General features: G+C 54.3%; 5 protein-coding genes across 5 annotated transcripts; 4 read left to right on the top strand and 1 right to left on the bottom strand.

Annotated features, from left to right (window-relative positions):
* Nucleotides 1–55: 55 nt before the first annotated feature.
* LOC113201847 (organic cation transporter protein-like) lies at nucleotides 56–5020 on the top strand. Its single transcript, XM_026415839.2, has 9 exons — nucleotides 56–402; nucleotides 1304–1466; nucleotides 2424–2643; nucleotides 2740–3007; nucleotides 3129–3297; nucleotides 3371–3521; nucleotides 3625–3731; nucleotides 3833–4047; nucleotides 4219–5020. Exons 2-9 carry the CDS (start codon nucleotides 1321–1323, stop codon nucleotides 4665–4667), a joined length of 1725 nt encoding a protein of 574 aa, XP_026271624.1. The 5' UTR covers nucleotides 56–402; nucleotides 1304–1320; the 3' UTR covers nucleotides 4668–5020.
* A 383-nt stretch (nucleotides 5021–5403) lies between these two features.
* Nucleotides 5404–6266, bottom strand: LOC113202443 (endocuticle structural glycoprotein SgAbd-2-like). The gene is made up of 2 exons (XM_026416706.2): nucleotides 6099–6266; nucleotides 5404–6006 (listed from the first exon to the last, which is right to left on the bottom strand). The coding sequence occupies exons 1-2, from the start codon at nucleotides 6108–6110 to the stop codon at nucleotides 5440–5442; spliced, it is 579 nt and encodes a 192-aa protein (XP_026272491.1). The 5' UTR covers nucleotides 6111–6266; the 3' UTR covers nucleotides 5404–5439.
* Nucleotides 6267–6867: 601 nt separating this feature from the next.
* Nucleotides 6868–10436, top strand: LOC113208421 (solute carrier family 22 member 21-like). The gene is made up of 7 exons (XM_026425426.2): nucleotides 6868–7028; nucleotides 7370–7536; nucleotides 8040–8298; nucleotides 8380–8647; nucleotides 8895–9327; nucleotides 9409–9632; nucleotides 9783–10436. The coding sequence occupies exons 2-7, from the start codon at nucleotides 7388–7390 to the stop codon at nucleotides 10145–10147; spliced, it is 1698 nt and encodes a 565-aa protein (XP_026281211.1). The 5' UTR covers nucleotides 6868–7028; nucleotides 7370–7387; the 3' UTR covers nucleotides 10148–10436.
* A 162-nt stretch (nucleotides 10437–10598) lies between these two features.
* LOC113203296 (sodium-coupled monocarboxylate transporter 1-like) lies at nucleotides 10599–15068 on the top strand. The gene is made up of 13 exons (XM_026417939.2): nucleotides 10599–10759; nucleotides 11087–11287; nucleotides 11714–11873; nucleotides 11957–12022; nucleotides 12103–12154; nucleotides 12292–12359; nucleotides 12434–12588; nucleotides 12682–12822; nucleotides 12915–13023; nucleotides 13439–13548; nucleotides 13631–13814; nucleotides 13923–14134; nucleotides 14213–15068. Exons 2-13 carry the CDS (start codon nucleotides 11088–11090, stop codon nucleotides 14583–14585), a joined length of 1830 nt encoding a protein of 609 aa, XP_026273724.1. The 5' UTR covers nucleotides 10599–10759; nucleotide 11087; the 3' UTR covers nucleotides 14586–15068.
* Nucleotides 15069–15199: 131 nt separating this feature from the next.
* On the top strand, nucleotides 15200–18407 carry LOC113203446 (probable cytochrome P450 304a1). Its single transcript, XM_026418191.2, has 8 exons — nucleotides 15200–15431; nucleotides 15514–15762; nucleotides 15837–16279; nucleotides 16585–16696; nucleotides 16895–17075; nucleotides 17154–17268; nucleotides 17430–17571; nucleotides 17830–18407. Exons 1-8 carry the CDS (start codon nucleotides 15341–15343, stop codon nucleotides 18018–18020), a joined length of 1524 nt encoding a protein of 507 aa, XP_026273976.1. The 5' UTR covers nucleotides 15200–15340; the 3' UTR covers nucleotides 18021–18407.
* The last annotated feature ends 1393 nt before the right edge of the window (nucleotides 18408–19800 follow it).

Genomic DNA, 19800 nt, shown 5'->3' on the forward strand with positions numbered 1-19800 from the left:
GCGCGGAAGGGCGGAGCGGGGCGCGAGCGGTGGCGCAGCGTGCCGTCGTCCTGAACGTCCTCATCTGGGCAGCTTATTGTCACGTTGCCGGACCATCGCGACGGTTAGGTCCGCTCCGGCCCGTCCCGACCCGACCCGAGGCCAGGCCCAGGCCAGGCTCACCGCGGGGCAGAGCCAGGCAGCTCCAGCGCCAGCCCACGAGAGCGCAGCGGAGTGCAGCCAAGACTTCGGGGTGCTTCGCTTGCTTCGCTTGCTTCGCTTGCTTCGCTTGCTTCGCGGTGCGGCCCCAGAGGGCCTGATGCGTCAACACAGGGGCTGAGGGACGGGCCGACCAGGGCGCCGCCCACACTCCACACCACCCCCCGCGGACAAGCAGCCAATCTTCTACTCTGAAGTGCAGAGGTGAGCGCAACAACCAGTGTTAGTGGCATCCTTTATCAGTCTGACTTCACATAGATACCGAATCCGTCGAAATTCGATCTCGTTCCGAAATTACACTTTTCCTTCTTCAATTGAGACGAGAACTAACTGTGGCCGTTATATGAGTGTGTCCCTGGGTCAGAGGGGCGTACTTTCGTACTTTCCTCCCTTTTCATGACTGCACTCTGCTCCTCACCGAGTTATTTTCAGTTTTCTGTTTTTCAAATGCGTGTCCTTACTTCGTTAAGCTCAGCATGTATGGAAAAAAATTTCCTCACGGAATTGCTGACATCCCCGTTTACCCCTGCCCCTTCCCCAAAGAGTTCAATTTATAACTTAATATGTGTACAAAATATTTAAGAGACTAACAATAATTGGCAATAATTCTTCTAAAAAGCACATGTGAATTTTAGGGCGCTTTCTCTCACTTTTTCTTTAAACATCAAAGCCCGTTAGAACGTTTCTACCCTATTCTTGGACTCTAGCCCGGTGCCATCTCTGGAATGTGGCTGCTATCAGTTTGTAAAACAGGAAAACGAGCTTTCAGACAAGTCAGAGATCGATGGGAAACCTGTCGGTGATCCTTTGCCCTGCATTTTCTCTTCTATTTTCGCATTTCCGTCGTCGGAACCTCCCTTCCAGTCAGAGGGCTGGTCTGTCTCTTTGGGCCCCGACTGACTTTCGACCCGCGTTGGAGAGGTATACGAACATCCCAGGTAAAATAACGGGAACCACAAAGTTCTATACGCTGCTAAACGTAATTTATTCAACGAATTCAGAGACCGTCCATTAGGATCGTTGAGGTATGGAGAGGAGCAATCGTATATCGTAGATTTGGGCAAGAGAGTCTCGTTATACCGCTCTGCTCTGGTCTCTTCTCCAGACCGCGAGATCGCCAGGATGGAGTTCGAGCCTGCTCTGGAGGCGCTCAGCAAGCGGTTCGGCCGCTTCCACCTCGTCACGCTGTCCCTCATCTGCATGACCTACGTCTTCCAGGCCCTCTTTTACCTCTCCTACGTCTTCACCACTCTCCGATCGGATCACAGGTAAGAAAATAAGCACCTGTCGACCTTTCTCTTGGTAGCTGATAAAATTGGCCGAAAATAGCTCACCATTTTTTTCGAAGTAGTGTGCACTATCTTTTGGTGGTCCGCGGGTGGTACAGTGGGCAGGCACTGCACGCGCGCGGCACAGCCGCGGGGTTGAGGCTCAAATAGCTTGGGTCAAGAGGCCTCTCGTATACTCAACTCAAAACCAATTTCAAAGAGGGAACAGAACGATGCAGCAGAAGTCATCAAAGCCATCCAAATTGGCCTGCAGTCAAAGGAACCGAAAAAATTTACATTTTCACTTGTTTGTCGAGTTTTGTAGACCCCCCACACGACCTTTCACGATTTATTTAACGAAGTTAGTGCAGATAATGCATCCATCACACACAATCAGTCTGACCGTGCCCATCAATATATTTGATGTATTGCACCTAAAGAAAATCAAGAAAATTTACTTACAAAATACCCTTTAAACTGCATAAGCCGAGGGGGCAAAAACTCCGGGAATCATGTGTACACCTGCCTGGGAATCACCACGATAAAAGTTGATCAAAATCAACAGAAATCGCTTAAACTAAGCGGGAAACTAGCGGAACTGGTACAGAGTAGTCGAAATAAGCGTTTTCTACAACTAGAAAACCTAAGGAATAAATATAAGCGGGCGGGAATAGCCGCGAATCACTGGGAATCAAGTATTTCGGGAATCATGTGTACACTTCAAAAGGGAGTTATTGCCCCCTCGTCATAAGCTGTTTTCCGGTACTCAACATGGTTACTCCCTGCATCCGAAGCTACCCTGCGCCGCTGCGTCGTCGCTGTCGGCTTGGGTAGGCCGTGCTTTCCACACCAGCGCACTGTGGGTTGCCTACCCCACGACCCGCAGGCGCTTCTCGGGCCGTGCGGCGCTACTGGTGCGAGGGCCGCTGCTGACAGTTCTGAGTGTGTCCCGCACAGATGTCACATCCCGGAGTGCGACCAGGAGCTGTCCGAGATGGCGCCCTCGTGGCTGCCCATGGCCGTGCCCCTCGCCGACGGCCTCCCGGACCCTTGCCGCCGCTTCGTGGCGCTCCCCGGCATCGACGGCGACTCCTGCACCGCGGAGGCCTTCAGCAACCTGACGCAGGAGTGCACGCAGTGGGTGTACCCCAACAAGGAGCTGTCCATCATGACGGAGGTGAGGGCGACGACGACGGGGACGTGCTCACCGCGGCCGCGAAGCTCGCAGGCCTAGGGACGGAGAGTGCTGACCGGCAGTGTGTTTGTCCCACAGTGGGACCTGACGCCGTGCGCGTCCGGCGGCGACTGGCAGGTCACCCTGGTCGGGACGATGAACAACATCGGGCGCGTGCTGGGCCTGCCGCTGTCCGGCTACCTCTCGGACAGGTACGGCCGCAAGACGATCCTGCTCGCCTCGCTCGCCGTGTCGGGCGTCATCGGCATCGCCCGCTCCGTGTCGCCCAGCTACATGTTCTTCATCGTGCTCGAGTTCATCGACCCCATGTTCTACGACGGCATGGGTAGCTCGGCCCTCGTCATGGGTGAGTGGCGTCTTCCTTGGCTCTGCTCGCGGCTCTGCCTACTTCAGAAGCAACCCGGGCGGGAGTTCGTAGGTGACGTAAAGGTGACCGCTCAAATTCTGAGGCTTCGTCCCTTTGGCAGGCATGGAGGTGCTGCCCTCCTCGGCGCGCGGCGCGTGGAGCGTCGCGAGTCACGTGGTGTTCGCGCTGGGGCAGGCGCTGCTGGGCGCCGTGGCCTGGGCGCTGCCCTACTGGAGGTGGCTGCTGCGCGCGCTGTACAGCTCGGCCCTGCTCACGCTGCCCTTGTTGTGGTAAGGGATCAGACGGCGGCTCTCAACGTCTTAATTTCAACACGAGTTAACTGACGATGACGTCGTCGCCCAGGCTGTTCCTGCCCGAGTCCATGCGCTGGTTGGTGTCCAAGGGCCGCGTCCGGGATGCGCAGAACATACTCCGGAAGGCGGCCAAGATGAACCGATCGGAGTCCACGTGCCAAATCAACTTCGACAAGGTGGAACTGTCCGGGGTCACCAAGGTAGAGCCCTCGACAGAGCTTGGGCGCGCCAGTAAGATGCTCCTCTGGTTGCACCCCCCCGTCCGCCCTCTCTTCACTCTTGTCGTTCCTTTGTATGCCCCAGGAGAGCGACGGGTCCGCGGATGAGAAGCCCGACATCTCCACCGAGCTGATGGCGTTGCTCCGCTCCCGCATTTTAGCCTTCCGCCTCTTCAATTGCTGCTTCGCATGGTAATGATTAATCAGTGCAGTACTGGCCGCGGCGCGCCGCCCGCCCCGCATCTCTCGTCGTACGTGACAACGGGATTCGTGCGCTGCTTGCGCTGCTCCAGGGTCGCCATCATGTTCGTCTACGACGGCCTGTCCATCAACTCGGTGACGATGGCCGGCAACCGATACCTCAACTTCATCCTGGTCGTGCTCATCGAGATCCCCGGCGCGCTCGTCACGGCCAAGATGATGACGCTGTTCGGACGGCGGCTCAGCCTCAGTGGCTCCTTCATCCTGGCGGCGTTCTGCTGCTTTGCCTTCCACTTCCTCCCCGCGGGTAAGGAGGGCGGCTAGCGCACGGGCCACAGTGCCACAGTACACAGTACGAGTACTTTCAAGGACCCTACGAGTTCTTGGAAGGCGATAAGATGACGGGTCCTTTAAAATTTACAACTTACGGAGATCTCCGTCTGAAAGTTCGTAACCCGCTCATTTCCCTCTGCCGCAGACGTGCCCTGGCCTCGGACGGCCGCCGTGCTGCTGGCCAAGCTGTGCGTCACCATCTCGTTCACCGTCATCTACGTGCTGTCCACGGAGCTGTTCCCGACCAGCGTGCGCGCCACGCTGTTCGCCACGTGCGCCACGATGGGGCGCATGGGCTCGGTGCTGGCGCCGCAGACCCCGCAGCTGGGGCGCCTGCTGGACGCGCTGCCCATGCTGGTGTTCGGTGGCGCGGCCATGGTGAGCGGGCTGCTCGCCCTCACCTTCCCGGACATGGGCGACGAGGCCCTGCCCGACACGATCGCCGAGGCCGAGGCCCTGGGCCGCAAGTCCATGAGGCGGCGTAAGACCTCCTCCGTGGCGCCGGCCCCGGCCCCGGCCCCGGCCTTGACCCAGACCCAGACCCCGGTCGAGGTTGCCCTGACCATCCCCGAGGCGTTCGTCACGCACCTCTAGTCACGCACCGCCAAGGTCGGCTCGACGAGCACGGCCTCAGACACTTGACGCTCCCCTAAAAGACTTGTTCAGTGTCGTCGGCGCTAGTGAATGCTCTTTTAAATTTTGGAGTGAAATGATCTCATTTTTGGCGTCGTGTCTTTTTGTGAGTATTTAGTCTTCTTTCCTAGGGGGCTATTGCCTTTGGAAACCAACGGCGAAAACTCAAGAAAAAGCAATTTGTCGACCCACGCCAAAATTTGAACGTGCATTATAGAAACCACAAAATGTGATCAATCTCGATGGTCCTAGAAGGACTTTTGTGACAGCGCATGTCTTAATTATTTCTAGAATAAATAATATCGCCTACTTTATTTGGAACGATGAAATCATCGTTCTTTTTGACGAATACCACCCGGTGGCACCCCATTTCCTGTCACACAATGGACTGTACACAAAATACGGGCTGTACCACCACACTGTGGAAAATAGAATGAGTAAATTCTATGCTCCATACTCAAAACCCACAAGACAAACCCCACAAAACCATCTTCCTTGATGGCGCACAGTAAAAATCAATTACGAGCAGGTGCGAAAGTACACTCAATTTCAGTGTTTTGGGCAACTGTCAGACCATAATTGCCTTTCCAAGATAAAAAGGCTAAAATATTAATCATTCAAACTTTTAGAGATGGCCAAAGCATTTCATTCCAAAAATAATAATAATAAAGATTTTTGGGGTAAAAGATCCAGGGTGTAATAGAATAAATTATTATAATTCACAAAAACAAGCTTAGTACATGGTCTTCTTGCTGATGTACATCTGGGACTGGGGCTGGGCGTACATCTGGGACTGGGGCTGCTCGTACATCTGAGAGTCGTCCTCCTCAGGGTGAGCGGCGTTCCACTCCAGAGAGCGCTGGATGGCGACGGGGATCTCGGGGGCGGCGGGGGCGACGGGCAGGTGAGCAGCCACGGGGTGGAAGCCGAGCTCGTCGGCGACGTACTCCAGCTTGAAGTTCTGGCCCTCGGGGCTGGTCCACTCGTAGGCGCCCTGCACCTTGCCGGCATCCTTCTCCAGGGCGGCCTGCTCCATCTTGGCGATGCCGTTGTTGGTCTTGAAGTGGTACAGGTAGCGGCCGGGCTCGTTCATGTCGAAGGACTCCTCCAGGGTCTGGGCACCACCCTCCTTAGTCAGGACCGCGCCGTGGGACTTGCCCTGGACCAACATGCGGGCCTGGGGGATCTCGTGGTGCTCTTCGTGGCGTTCCCAGGCGCCGCTGGGGACGACCATCTTCCTCACCTCCTTGGAGAAGAACTGGGGAGCGGCGGAGGCCGCAGCGACCAGGGCAAGGACGATCTGGGCGAGAAAAGAGAGCAGCCTTATGAACACAAACGACCAGTATACTTAACTTTCATTTGGAGGGATTAACACAGAACTGTGCTGCTTACCAGGAACTTCATGGTGCTTGTTGTGCTGGTGGCTGTTGGCGACTGATATCGAATCTCTCACACCTTGCCTTTATATACGACCCGCCTGGCTGGGACCCGAAATTGTACAGTAAATATCATTGATATTTGGCTCGACACTCTCACTTTCGTTTTAGGGGACGTTTTGCCCCGGAAGGTCTCAGTGACCGCAGAAGTGACCCCTACCACTGCCCGACAAAAGACTTTTTGTGTGAAAGGCAGGTCAGGTCCGAGGAAGGAATGTCCGCTCGGGAACCGATCGCGCACAGTACAGTAAAATGAGGCGTCCCCGTCTGTCTTTTCATATAAAAGACCACGATGGCCACGATGGCTGATGGTGGACATCATTCTCTCGTTGACCAGCAAGCAGCAATCACCATGAAGGTCGTGGTGAGAGTGCTTGTATGGTGACGTTGTATGAGACCGTCTTTTAGAGATCCTTCAGAAAAGTAGCAATTTATCCGTAAACCAAGAAACCAAGATGCTCAAGCTATCCTTCAGCTACAGAAACGCTTACAACAACAACACCCCACGCTGGCGCTCTCTGGTGACGCGAAGCAATGAAGCCCATGACCAGCCAACATGCCCGTCACGGCTGCCTCCGAGGCGGGAGGCGCGCGAGCCGGGCAGAGCCGGACCGGCGCACACACTAGTGCATGGCGCCCCCTCATGCGCGGCGAACGCAGCCAATGAGTTTGGTCGCTTCTCTATTAAGAACCAATCATGACGCCGAGAGCCAGGGCTCGCCGCCGTCCCAAGGCCTGTGCCTGTGCGGGACGAGGCCGGCGACTGCGCCAGAGACAGCGCCATCGGGGTCCTCAGAGGACCGCGGACCAGCGGCGGACAAGGAGGGCCCCACCCGCGCCGACCAACAGGGCGCAGCAGGGCGCAGCCGGAGCAGGGCCTCGACGGGTGAGTGCACCCGTGCTGCTGGGAGCTCCCCGGAGCCTCCCTCTCCCACTCCCTCCCCCTCCCAGGTGCAGGTTTAGGTGTTCGTGCTTTTACATCCTGAGGTTACGGATACGTGCGGAGTATCCGTAAACAACCTGCAAAAGTGGGGGCTTGAAAGTGACGTTTTCTGGTGGCTTTCGCGTTAAGCGATATTAAGCGTTCAATTTTTAAAGAAGAAGATTTTCGATTGAAGTGGTGATTGGACGGCTTCTATTATGCTTCTTTCCGAGTCCGAATGTTTATTTGGCCCCTTCTTGCAATTTACCGATTAGTAATTTGCGTCTTCTCATTTCTTTTTTCAGCGCATAAATTAAATCAGAATGGATATCGATCAAGCGCTGGAAAGGACAATCTTCCGGAAATGGGGTCGATACCAGTCTTTCACCTTCCTACTTATATCAGTGCCGTACATCTTCCAGGCGCTCTTCTACCTCTCATACGTGTTTACCACAATACAGTCTGACTACAGGTAAGGAAAAGGAAACGCCCTCCAAGTTCGCACTTGCAGTTATGAGATCCCTTCGGCAACGCGACGCGTCGAAGGGACATCGGCCTCCTTCGGAGTCGCCGTCGCTGACGCAACCGCCTCCGGCTGCCTCCGGCGGTGCAGCTCCGTGTGTCGAAGTTTGTCACGAGGGGGAGAGGGAAATTTGCATTCGAACACGTGTGACGACCACGTGTGTTTAAAAATAGCGCGGAGAAAGGCGCCGGTTTGGCGCCAGGATTTCAAATCCAGGTAGACGGCCCCCCTGAAACGTAAGTAGTTGAGAAATGCTGTCTCGTCTCTTGCAATTATTGATGGTGGTTTCTTGTTGTTTTTGATTCGTCTAACGATTATTAGAAATTCAGTCATATGCATTCGTTCTTTTCTTAATACTCCGGTTCGTGGCAACCCCAACTCGAACGGTGCACGGCGTTGCACTGGTTCTTTCTAATCGGAAGGCTCTCTACCTGCCTCTCTTCCTCGCTCAGGTGTTACATCCCCGAATGCGAGACGCTGGACTCCGCCGAAATGTACCCACGCTGGTTGCAGTCGGCAGTGCCCTACGTCGATGGCGCGCCTGACCGCTGCCGCCGCTACGTCCCGCTGGGAAGAACCGGAACTCCAACCGGATCTGCAACGGGACCGGGGACCGGAAGGTCACCCGGGTGCCACATCGCGTTCAGCAACGTGTCGGAGTACTGCGGGCAGTACATGTACCCCAACAGGGACCTGTCCATCATGACAGAGGTAAAAGGGGTGCCCCAAAACAAACTTTGCACTACAAAGAAATCTGGAAACTGAAAATTCATACGAAACTGTTCGATTTAGTGGGACCTGACGACGTGCGAAACCGACAACGCGTGGAAGCTGACTCTGGTAGGGACGCTCAACAACTTTGGACGCATCATCGGGGTGCCGCTGTCGGGCTGCTTCTCGGACAAGTTCGGCCGGCGCACCCTCATGCTGGCGGGGCTCAGCGTCGCGGGCGTCATCGGCATCATCATGTCGTTCTCCACCAACTACGCCATGTACGCCGTGCTCGAGTTCTTCAACCCCATGTTCTACGACGGCGTGTCCGGGGCCGCCTTCATCATGGGTGAGTCTCCGAGTTGCAGTGCGACGACGATCGAGGGACGCCGGTCATACGGTGTTTCGCTGCAAGCCAACTGGAGTCTAAAGAAGAGAGGCTGTTCGATCTGTTTCCCTCTGCACTTTCATGGGCTGCCCACCACACCGACCAATCGGCGTTCAAGAGGAAACAGATCGGGCAGTCATGCTTTTCTTCTGTCGGTTCCGATTGTGTTGTAGCGGATTACCCCACAGACTGTTGTTGTTGTCGACAGGCATGGAGCTGCTGCCCCCGCGGATGCGCGGCGGCTGGAGCGCGTACAGCCACGTGGTGTGGGGGCTGGGGCTGGCGGGGCTGGGCGGCATCGCGTGGGGCATGCCGTACTGGCGCTGGCTGCTGCGCCTCAGCTACTGCATCGGCCTGGCCAGCCTGTCCGTGCTCTGGATGGTGCCCGAGTCGCTGCACTGGCTGGTGGCGCGCGGCCGCACCAAGGAGGCGTGCGACATGATCCGGCGGGCGGCGCGCACCAACCGCCACGCCTCGGCCGAGCTGCACCTGGACAAGATCGAGCAGGAGCAGCTCGCCAAGGCGGAGCAGATGCGCCTGGCCGAGCACGCGCCCGAGAACAGGGCCTTCTCGCAGGAGCTCAAGAAGCTGCTGCGCACGCGCATCCTCGTGCTCAGGCTCATCAACTGCTGCGTCTGCTGGTGAGTCTGCTCACCCACGGGAGAGTCCCCGGCGGCGGCCAGCACCAGCACCAGGGCCTTCACGTGAAACCTTGCCCGCAGGATCGTGAACCTGTTCGTGTACGAGGGCCTCTCCATCTACTCGGTGCACCTGTCGGGTGACCGCTACCTCAACTTCGTGCTCGTCGTCCTGGTGGAGATCCCCGGCGCGCTGCTGGCGTGGAGGTTCATGAACCGGTTCGGGCGCAGGATCACCCTGTGCGTGTTCCTGATCATCACCTCCGTGTGCTGCTTCTCCTACCACTTCATCCCGAGCGGTGAGGAAGGTAGGTACTGGTGAACGTGGCCCGAGGTGGCGCCGGTGCTAGCGCCTGCCACGCGCTGGGTAGGCCCGCCCGCCGGGCAGCCGTGTGCAGACGGCGGCCCGCCCAGAGCGCCGTGCGGAGACCTCTGACGTGCACCCTCGTGTGTTGCAGCCTCGCCCTGGCCGCGCACGCTCGCCGTCATGCTGGCCAAGCTGAGCGTGACCGTGTCCTTTACCGTCATCTACGTGGTGGCGGCCGAGATGTTCCCCACCAAGGTGCGGCACTCCCTGTACGCCTTCACGTCCACGCTCGGCCACCTGGGCTCCATGCTGGCACCGCAGACGCCGCTCCTGGGCCGCTACATGCACTCCCTGCCCATGATCGTGTTCGGCTGCGCCACGCTCGCCAACAGCGTCCTGGCCGTCTGCTTCCCCGAGACGAGCAAGACCAGCCTGCCCGACACGGTGGAGGACGCCGCCAAGCTCGGTACCGAGCAGGCCAAGACGGCCGACATCGGGGAGGAGGAGGAGGCGTGAGGGTGAGGACGGGGACCTGCTGCGATAACGTAATTTAAGTTTGTGTTTTTTATCAGTTATGAACTAGGTTAAGACGATAGATACCAAAAATCCGACCAAAACTGGTCAGAACAAAAACCAAAGCGAAAACCAACCGATCATGATTATCAATGCCATCGTAAGAAATTATTAATTAATGTAATTTTTCGGGTGCCAACCTATTTTCTCATTGAACTTGTAATCCAATACGGGAAATTTTCTCGTACTTGCGGCTGTGATGAATAAACTCCGATTTTGAGAAAAAAAGAAAGAGAGAGCATTCCATTTTCTTTACTTCTGTTTGCGACCCTCCGTCCCGTCGCAGCGCAGAGCACAAGGCTAATTATCCAGCGTTATCTTTGATAACTCAATGCCAAGTCATACGAGAGCACTGTCTTGTTGCCGTGGCTCCTGGTGAGTAAATAGCAAAATCTGGCGATAAGGCGTGGCGGCGTGTTCTGGCGGCGGCGTGGCCTCTGGTGGTTGGCGTCAGGAAGGTGCGGTGGTGGCGCGTGGCGTGGAGCCCTCCGCGGCGGAGCCCGGTGCATCCTCCGCACTTTACTGGCAGCCACCGTCACACACGCATCAACTCGCGTAAGTGGAAAGCCTCTACTTCTGGCATCTATGTTTACTGTAAATCTGGAGTGCCAAGAGGTGCCTCGATTCAGACACCTCCTGGGTTCCTGCTGGTTTTCGTACACCGGTTCACCTATACGAGAAGAGTATTCGTGCGGTGTGAATGTGAAATGGACAACCAAGAGTTTAGGCAACTGCAAGAAGTGGATTACTTTGGTAGCCTAAATTACAAGGTCACGCGAGATAAGTCGCCTACCTGCTCGGCACTTCAGATTTATAGTGTTTGGCATTTGTACATTTCGAAATAACTCAATGTATTTCTGTCTAACTCAAATTACCTGATAGCATGGAAGTTGAAGGCGAGCCCGAACACCAGGCGCTGCGCTTCGGCGCGCTGGACTACTCCTCGTTCGTCGTCATGATGCTGCTCTCCGCCCTGGTGGGCGTGTACTACGGCTTCTTCAAGAAACAGAACTCCATGTCTGATTACTTCCTCGGCGGTCGTTCCATGGGGGTGTTCCCGATCGCCATGTCCCTCATTGCCAGGTTAGCATACGGGGAACTGTCGTTGAGTATTTCCCCTAAATCTCGAGACCAAAAAGAAGAATGAGATTATGGTCATGGCGTTTACCCCAAATTTTAAAGAAGACGTTTTCCACATTTCTTGAGATGAACGAAACACCATGCTGATTTCTCATCCAAGCGTGTTTTCTTTACGGCTCGTGGTTTTCTCTGAACCACTATACTGTGCGCGATCCTTCTTTATCTCACTTTCTATCCGTACTTCCTGTACCTGCAACTTATAATCACTCTGTGTCACTCTGAGTGCCAGTTCAAAATTGCAGAAATAAAGCAATTGCTCCCTAGAGCTAGGCTACCCATTCTACTCGCGCGTTCGTTATGCTGCAGATCTATCTACTTCCTATTTGTTTTTGCCTGAATGCGATCTTCTCTTGTGAATTGAATTCATAGCAACATATCCGGTGTGTCGGTGCTGGTCGTGCCGTCAGACATGTACACGTACGGCCCTCAGATCGCACTCGTTGCTGTGCTTGGCATACCTGTGGTGCTTCTAGTTGTACACTTCTTCCTTCCGACCTTCTATGACCTCCAATACGAATCAAGCTACGAGGTGAGAGGTCCACTTTTCCCTAAAAGCGATCAGCAGCATGGTTGCATTATTTTTCGATTACTCTTCTGTCTTCAAACTTTCAGTACTTGGAGCATCGGTTTGACAAGAGGATCCGCACTCTCTCATCGGTCTTTTACACTATAGGATCGGTGAGTCAATCTGTATGGACTAATTTAATTGCCCGATCCGCGTGCAGTAACGGCATGTAAAGCGAGTATGTCTCTTCCAGTTCCTCTACATGCCTATCGTGATGTACGTCCCGTGCCTCGCTTTCCACCAAGGTAGGCGCATGCCCTTCAGTTTCACCTATATTGCTCTAAGGACACTCTAGCCACCATCTCCGCAAAGTGGGTGGGGATTTCATCATCCTCGCGTGTCTTCACTTTCCTCGTTATCCTTTGCTTCTATTGGTTCACAGTGAGCGGCGTCGACGTCCAAATCATCAACCCCGTCACGTGCCTCATATGCGTGTTTTACACGTGTTTGGTGAGTACTTTGCAGCCTCCCCCAATACGTGCGGCACAAGAAGTAGTGTGGAAACGGTCGTGCTTGGTGTGCAGGGAGGGCTGCGCGCCGTGGTGTGGACGGACGCCCTGCAGCTGGTCAGCTTGGTGCTCGCGTCCGTGGTCATCATCTTCGCCACCCTGCCCCAGGTGGGCGGCCTGAGCGGCGCCTGGGACCGTGCGGCAGCCGGAGGACGGTTGGACCTGTTCAAGTAAGAATCGTTTCCGTAACTCGAGGTCGAGGTTAACCCGAAACGCCTGCAGGCTCCTGCACATGACAACTCACCATCGACTTTGTCTGGCAGCATGGACCTGGACCCGACCGTACGGGCCACGTTCTGGAACGTGGTGTTCGGCGAGAGCTTCTACTTCCTCAACTCGCTGGCCGTGGCGCCGTCCTCCGTGCAGCGCTACCTTTCCATGCCCACCATCGGCGCCGCGAAGAGGTAACACTGCCGTCCTGTCGTCGCGCGCCTCCCAGCGCCTGCGTGGTGGAGGATAGGCCACCCATTCGACTCGACTCGTTGTGTGTCTTCAGGGCGGCCTACACGCTGGCGGCCGGCTTCACGATAACCCGCGTCCTGTCTTGTGCCACCGGCACCCTCATGTACGCATACTACTTCGACTGCGACCCCATCGCGCAAAAGGTTTGATACGAATCGCGTGTATGTGACTCGGAGCAAAAAATGGTTCATGGCCATGAATCAGAAAACAGGGTGGACATTCAATCTCTGAAAGGTTACCTCGTACCAGACCCACCCAGGAAAAAATAATTCAGTAGCAACTATCATAACATATGGCTAGTTCAAGGATCACGCAATATGTAAAATATTCATAAGTGAAGCGCCCCAAAATATAGTTGTGACCAATGAGTGATGTTTGTCTCGACCATATTTTATGGTCGTCCCTGACCTAACCATACAATGGTTGGTTGCCCCAGCAAATAATTTTTCTGAATGTCATCACTTCTGCTTTCGTCCCACGCATTTCTGTTCTCAAGTATTTTTTTAAAAACCCAGTAACAAGTTAGCATAGCAAAGAAAAGAAGTGTTAATTTTTTAGGTCGTGTCGCATTCTGACAAAATGGTACCGCACTTCGTCATGGATGTCGCAAGGGACCTCCCCGGTTTATCCGGAATATTCATAGCCGGAGTGTTCAGCGCTTCGCTCAGGTGAGCTTGAGCGCTGCTGGGGGTGTATTGGGGGGAGGGGGAGAAAAGACGTCTAACCCCTGCCCTCCCCCTGCGTCCGCAGCACGGTGTCCTCCATCCTCAACACGCTGGCTGGCACGGTATACAAGGACTTTATTGAGGGCTGGCTCCCGAAGAAGCCCTCAGAGCAACAGGCCGCCATCTACCTCAAAGGAATCACGCTAATTCAGGGGATCGCCATTTTCTTCCTCGTGATGGTCGTTGAGAAGCTGGGCAGCATCCTCGAGGTACGAAATGGCTTTCAGCGTACGCCCTGAAAGAGCAAAGAAAGAAAGAAAGAGAGGGCCGCTGCTTTCTCCGACTCGATCCTCGCAACTACAACACGCCCTTCCCAGGTGGCGCTGTCGCTGACGGGCATGACCACGGGCGCCACGTTCGGCCTGTTCCTGCTTGGGATGTTCGTGCCCTGGGCCGAGTCGGTGGGTGCGCTGACGGGGGCCTCCGCCAGCTTGGGCTTCATGTCGGTCGTGACGCTGGGTAACCTTCAGGCCAAGCACTCCGGCAGACTGCGTTACCCCATGCTGCCCACCAGGACTGACGGATGCAAGTGAGTAGTGTCGGCGACGCGCTAAATAGGTGGGCGCCTCTGGGTCCCCACCATGATGGCCTTGCTTCTCGTCCGCAGCGCCACTCTCACCAACACCACCGCTCCGTCGACACCGCTGCCGGTCCTGCCGACGCTCGCCAGCAGGGTGGAGTACGACGAGGACCTCTTCCCGCTGTTCCGCATCTCCCCGTTCCTGTTCGTCGTGATCGGCGTGGCCATCACGGTCACGGTGGGCTCGGCGGTGAGCGCGCTGGTGCGGGCTGTGCGCACGCGGCGCGGCCAGAAGGGCGGCTTCGCGGACCTGCCGGACCCGGAGATGTTCTCGCCGCCGGTGGGGCGCGCGGTGCGCAGGAGACTCGCCGGCGCCGGGCGGGGCAAGCGCGAGGAGGCCGTGGAGATGTACCAGGCGGTGCCGCTCAAGGCGGACGACGTCCACAGTCAGGCCGGATGAGCGGACCGAGCTGGCCGCGGCGCCAGCGATAGCGCAGTGAGAGAAAAGTGTGACAAAGAAAAGAGCGACACCGAGCCGCAAAGAAGAGTTGTATGGTCACCAGAGGACGGGCAGGAAGATCAAACGACAATAATTGGGAAAGATGAAATTGATGGACTGGAGACTTAATTGCGGGTACGGTAATGGGACTTTGGTAGGCGTTATCTATTGAGAGCATCGTAGTCTTCTGTCGGAAGCTCTGTCATGTGCTCGCCCAATCGCTCCAGTTTTCATTGAGAGACTCAGTGGCGCAGCGGCGGCGCATCATGCCCGCAATTAGCAATAAAAGTTCGGGGGTCATCAAACAATGAGTCTTAGATTTGCCTCAAAATTAGAGTTTCCATTATATAATGCAAACAAAGAAGTTGTTCATGACCCTGTTAATCATAATCACGATATTCTAAATAAATGGCAACGACACAGCCGTCACGGCAGTACGCCTCTCCTTTACTAGTCATTTTTTAAAAGTGCAAAGTACCTACAATTTTGAGTCATAAAAGTCACATGTCACCATGAATAAAGAGACTCGATGAACTCCGAAAGCCACAAAAATATTTATTACTGCAGACATCAATGCTGACCGTTATCGGTCCTTTCAAACGGAGCGCGCAGTGCTCGCTTCCCGCCACAACCCCTTTCCTATCGGCGGCGCACTCTGGTAAATAGCAGGAGCGAGTGCGCGGCCAGGCCAGTCGAGCAGCGACCCCAGGAGCAACATGTCGCCCGTCCTCCTCGTCCTGTTCCTCGTCGCCCTGTTGGCGTGCCTCGTCCGCTACGCGCGCTCCCGGCCGCCAGACTTCCCCCCAGGTGAGTGGGCGAGGGTTGCACTACCGACCGAGTGCACCCCCCGTCACCCAAGCAACAACCGTGAACCGATCTCCATTTCCAGGGCCTCTGCGCCTGCCCGTGTGGGGCAACCTATGGCAGCTGCTCCTGAGGAACAACAAGTACCCCATGAAGGCCATGGCGGCCTTGTCCAAGGACTACGGCAACCCGCTGCTGGGACTGTTCCTCGGTGACTTCCCGATGGTCGTGGCCAACGACTTGGAGACGGTGCGCGACATGTTCTCGCACCCGGCGTTCCAGGGGCGGCCGGACGGCTTCACGGGCCGGGTCCGGGCGTTCGGCCGTCTGCACGGTGAGCCTGGGCCCCGGGGCCGCCGCCGTGACGCACCTGGACGCCCCCGTTCTGACCCTTGTCCCTCCGATCAGGCATCTTCTTCACAGACGGCCCGTACTGGGAGGTGCAGCGGCGGTTCTCCCTCCGCCACATGCGCGACTACGGCTTCGGGCGGCGCTTCGAGAAGCTGGAGGCCCTGGTGCTGGAGGAGGTGCAGGGCGTGACGCAGCTGCTCCGGGCCAACCTGACGCCGCACGACGCGGACGTGGCGCGCGGTGGCCGCGTGCTCTTCCCGGACGTGTTCGCCGCCGCCTCCATGAACATGGCGCTGGCGGTGCTGACCGGCACCCGGGTGACCCCGGACCAGTACCCGGCGGCGCGCGTCGTGGCCCGCCACGTCTTGGAGTTCCAGAGGGCGGGCAACGCCGGCGGGCGCGCCATCGACGCCACGCCCTGGCTGCGCTTCGTAGCTCCCGGCCTCTCCGGGTACACGGCCTACAAGGGCGGCAACGACGGCCTCATGCACTTCATCCAGGTGAGGAGGGCGCTCTCCGGGAGCGAGGAGAAACCCCACGCCGTGCCCTTTCGCATTTTATACTGGACCGCATGCGCGCGAGAGGGTGGGTTGCCCACTCGCACGGGGCCAGAAGGAGCAGTGGGCAAGAAGCATAGGCAAACCCACGCGCACCCGTGCATGCGGTACAGTATAACTTAGAGGGTGCCCGGCGGCAGTCGGCCAACGGCAAATAACTACGAAATGATCAGGGGCACGTCGGCTACACTTTACTGTTCCACGAGAGCACGAGCTTTTTTCATGTTGTGGCTTCTAATGTTTGCCAGGCGCACGTCCAGGATCACAAGGACTCGTTCGACTCGGAGATCATCCGCGGCTTCTGCGACAAGTACTTGTTGGAGATGCAGAAGCGCGCTGGGGAGGACTCGTCGTTCACAGGCAAGTGTCACACACACACGAAGCGGTTTATCAGCGTGTGATAATAATAACGCAAAACGACGCGTCGACTTCGCACTCGCCCCGCAATAATCGCCGTCGTTTGTTTTTGATTTGGATGCGCGGACTTCCCGTACTGTGTTGTTTCTATTCTGTACTGTATTCTTTCCTACTGTACTCAGGAGGTCCCTCTGCTTTCAGAGATGCAGATGGTGCTCACGCTCATGGACTACATATTCCCCGCGGCCACGGCCATCCCTTCGGCGCTCACCTTCGCCGTCATCTTCATGATGCGCCACCCGGAGATGGCTGAGCGCGCGCACCAGGAGATCAAGGACGTGGTGGGCCTGGACCGCCTTCCTGACCTCAACGACCGAGTCGAGTACGTGACAAAAGCGCGACCGAGTGGCGTCGTCGTCGTTCTCGGACACAGCGCCTAACGCACGCTTCTTCTCCGCAGCTTGCCGTACACCGAGGCGTTCCTCAGGGAAACACTCCGGCTCACGGGGACGCCATTCGCGGTCACGCACAGGGCTACCGAAGACTCCTATTTCCGAGGATACTACGTCCCGAAGGTATAAGCGATAGTCTCCTCTCCCTGTGTCCGCTGCTGTAGGCAACCGATCGCGCTCCCGCGCTTCTTGGGTTGCCTACCTACGCAGGCGGCCCCCGCAATGGTGATCGCTGGTCGCTGGTGGATCACCTCGGATTTAACACCCAGTCTCCTATACTTCAGAACACGCTCATCGTCCCGAACGCGTGGGCTGCTCATCGGGATCCCAACGTGTTCGAAAAACCTTTCGAGTTTATGCCGGAGAGATTCTTACAGCAGAACGGCCAGCTGAAAAAGAAGGACGTCACCGTGTCTTTCGGGCTAGGTAAGTTAGCGGTGTTGAGTATTTATTTTATCTTTCAAATAAAAGCAACGAGTTAGATTAAACAGATGTTTGATATTCGAGCCACAAACCAAATGTTTCTCACCTTGAACTAAAATGGACCACAAATTTTGGACCTTTTTGAAAATTGAATACATAAAATTTTGATTCAGTTTGCAAAATGTCAATCATTGAAAAACACAACAGCTGTTCTTGGGATAACTGATTTGATCCTGAAGTTCAACGGGTTTTGTATTCCAGGCAAGCGGTTATGTGCCGGAGAGACGTTCGCACGTCAAAATCTTTTCCTGTTCCTTGCTGCTCTTCTGCAAGGCTTTCGCTTCGCCATGCCGGAGGGTGTCCCCGTGCCAGAGCCGGAGGAGGACGCCATGTTCGGCTTTATCATGACCCCGACAGACGAGATGTGGATCGAGGTGTCGGAGAGGCGTTGAGGACTGTGCTAGGTCACAGAAAACCAAAGTATTTGATCTCCGATTTATAATAGTAATAATAATTCTTTTTAAGTATGTGTCTTAAAATAAGCTGTGTCCTCTCCACTTTGGGGTCTTATAAGGCCTGCACCCCAGCCTCAAAGAGTAACTATCTAATAAGATGCATTCACACTTAGTTAAGCTATAAGGTTTTAGTTGTACTTCCTGGAACTCATTTATAACATCTCCAATTTATACGGTTTAACCATGTGTTATAATTGTCAGTAGATAAAAGTGTCATTCCTATCCAAAGAAGGAATAAATTAAAAAGATAAAATAAAAGCTACCGATGTAACGAATATAAAACAAATAATATTTTATTCAATAAATAACATGCATAAAAATAACCACATACTGCTCACAGGTCAAAATTCATCCATATCCATTGCACTAATGGATTAATCTCAAATTTACACATTTGCTCTGAACAAATTCTAAATATAACACAAATGACTACAAGTTATTATTTTGAAAAAGTATTTAAAGGTATGTACAAATCAACAGTACGTCACAGACTCGTATAAGCTTCTTTTTCAAGTTAGCTGCAAACAATATATTTACAATATATTTTATGGTAACAGATGGAAACATTATAGAATACTACTTATGATACTTACGATACAACACTCAAATTTTTCTGTACAAAAATTCACTGGGGGGTTTGTACCAAAGGGACGTGGTTTTCCCATGTTTTGTAGCTTAACAATAAACTTAACGTAATTGATATCTTAAATTACCTCAATCATTCATTAAGAATAAATTGATGCATCTAGTACGGGTTGCTCGAGTAATCTGTAAAAACAGAATGATGCCTTAAAAATGAATTACAGGGGTTTACTCCTACAACACATGAATAGATGTGTAGGCCTAATCCTAATATTCAGAAATTACATGTGTTCCTCCACGACCACATGCAGAAATGGGTGAGCATTTTGGGAACTACGCACATTTCCCTACAGTCACATATAAATACAAATATGTAACCATAAATTTAGAAGTAATTACAAGGGTTTCTCCACAGCCTATACTGGAAAGTATACTGGAAAAAAATATAATAAACAACTCAATTACACTATGGAAAAAGTACGGGTTGCTCGAGTAAGCTGTAGGGACAGACTTGCACGATAAACTACTTAATTACGAATTAAAACTTTAACTTACAGATAAATCAGAGTACAGTTTTCTCGGGTTATCTGAATGAACAGATGAATAAACATAGACCTAACTAAGTACTAAGAATCTGGAATTACAGGGGTTTCTCCACAATGGCACACAATGGCACATTTTAGATTACTACCTAAATACACTAATAATATTACCAGTCTCATTTCTCAGATGCATCACTGATCCTTGCAAGAGGACAGCCGAGGACGCTTTTGAAAATACAGCTCTAATATTTCACACACAAACACATATTCTACACATTTACAAAACTCGCAAACAACATTCACACGATAGAGAACGATAGATCACACTCTAAAACTCACACTCACACACAAAGTTTAATTACTAATATCACATTTTAAACTCGCAAGAGAGCGAAGGCGAAAAGGAAACCGACCAAACTGGACGCAGTTGTCCGCGCGCTGGAGGAGAAGGCAAATCTTACGTCGGCATCGCTCTCATCATCGTCATCGTCATCGTCGTCCTCCGCGTCCTGCAGCGTGCTGAGGGCGGGCACAGGCGGGGGAAGACCCCGACAGCGCACCAAGGGAGGCTGGTAGGCCGTGGGCCGCTCCGA

Source organism: Frankliniella occidentalis, unplaced genomic scaffold, assembly GCF_000697945.3.
Source record: "Frankliniella occidentalis isolate FOCC.00 unplaced genomic scaffold, Focc_3.1 Scaffold322, whole genome shotgun sequence".
Lineage (NCBI taxonomy): Eukaryota > Metazoa > Arthropoda > Insecta > Thysanoptera > Thripidae > Frankliniella > Frankliniella occidentalis.

Bases quoted from the DNA above. Each gene is read 5' to 3' on its own strand.
- LOC113201847 (XM_026415839.2), top strand. From the start codon at position 1,321: ATGGAGTTCGAGCCTGCTCTGGAGGCGCTCAGCAAGCGGTTCGGCCGC. The intron at 1,467-2,423 runs GTAAGAAAATAA...TGTCCCGCACAG, and splicing joins ACTCTCCGATCGGATCACAG to ATGTCACATCCCGGAGTGCG. The intron at 4,048-4,218 runs GTAAGGAGGGCG...CCTCTGCCGCAG, and splicing joins CTTCCACTTCCTCCCCGCGG to ACGTGCCCTGGCCTCGGACG.
- LOC113208421 (XM_026425426.2), top strand. From the start codon at position 7,388: ATGGATATCGATCAAGCGCTGGAAAGGACAATCTTCCGGAAATGGGGT. The intron at 7,537-8,039 runs GTAAGGAAAAGG...TTCCTCGCTCAG, and splicing joins ACAATACAGTCTGACTACAG to GTGTTACATCCCCGAATGCG. The intron at 8,648-8,894 runs GTGAGTCTCCGA...TGTTGTCGACAG, and splicing joins CGGGGCCGCCTTCATCATGG to GCATGGAGCTGCTGCCCCCG.
- LOC113203296 (XM_026417939.2), top strand. From the start codon at position 11,088: ATGGAAGTTGAAGGCGAGCCCGAACACCAGGCGCTGCGCTTCGGCGCG. The intron at 12,155-12,291 runs GTAGGCGCATGC...ATTGGTTCACAG, and splicing joins GTGCCTCGCTTTCCACCAAG to TGAGCGGCGTCGACGTCCAA. The intron at 12,823-12,914 runs GTAACACTGCCG...GTGTGTCTTCAG, and splicing joins ACCATCGGCGCCGCGAAGAG to GGCGGCCTACACGCTGGCGG.
- LOC113203446 (XM_026418191.2), top strand. From the start codon at position 15,341: ATGTCGCCCGTCCTCCTCGTCCTGTTCCTCGTCGCCCTGTTGGCGTGC. The intron at 17,269-17,429 runs GTATAAGCGATA...CCTATACTTCAG, and splicing joins GAGGATACTACGTCCCGAAG to AACACGCTCATCGTCCCGAA. The intron at 17,572-17,829 runs GTAAGTTAGCGG...TTTGTATTCCAG, and splicing joins CACCGTGTCTTTCGGGCTAG to GCAAGCGGTTATGTGCCGGA.